Source organism: Nematolebias whitei, chromosome 8 (genome assembly GCF_014905685.2).
Source record: "Nematolebias whitei isolate Nwh7 chromosome 8, NemWhi1, whole genome shotgun sequence".
Taxonomy (NCBI): domain Eukaryota; kingdom Metazoa; phylum Chordata; class Actinopteri; order Cyprinodontiformes; family Rivulidae; genus Nematolebias; species Nematolebias whitei.
In genome coordinates, this window is record NC_056505.1 from 9,182,771 (window position 1) to 9,183,246 (window position 476).

At 43.1% G+C, this 476-nt stretch overlaps 1 protein-coding gene across 1 annotated transcript in view; it reads right to left on the reverse strand.

Annotated features, from left to right (window-relative positions):
* The window catches only part of LOC119413016 (tripartite motif-containing protein 16-like), an 819-nt gene extending 586 nt beyond the window's left edge, over positions 1 to 233 (reverse strand). Inside the window, exon 1 of the mRNA XM_037680027.1 lies at positions 154 to 233. Within this exon, the coding sequence (XP_037535955.1) occupies positions 154 to 233 (80 nt within the window). The remainder of the gene's footprint in view (positions 1 to 153) is intronic.
* Positions 234 to 476: the final 243 nt, after the last annotated feature.

The window sequence follows — 476 nt, forward strand, 5'->3', positions numbered from 1 at the left end:
TCTTCTGGTCCTCTCCATCCCAGAAGTCTTCAATACACTTCATGCAGAAGCTGTGTCCACAGGAAGTAGTCACCGGATCCTTCAGTAGATCCAGACAGATGGAACAAGAGAAACTTTCTCTGTCCAGCTGAACTCCTTTCTGCGCCATTTCACCTCTCAGCGTCTGTGGAAGTTTCACTTCCTGATAAATGAAACCAGTCTGAAACCAGTCTGAGCTCAGATCGACACGTCATGTGTTTGTGCAGAGAATGAGGCGTGTCAGCACCTCCTCTGATCATTAAACTGTAGATCTGATGGGGCGGAACAAGAAACTCCGTGAACACCGTCAGTGTGTTGCTCCTGCAATAATAGTATGGCAAGCCATTTTAACATAAAATCGGATTCACCACACTTACATTCCAGATATCTGAAACTGATTTATGACTAGACATATTAGTTATTTGAGATATCTCTAATTACATTCTGACTAGTGTAAA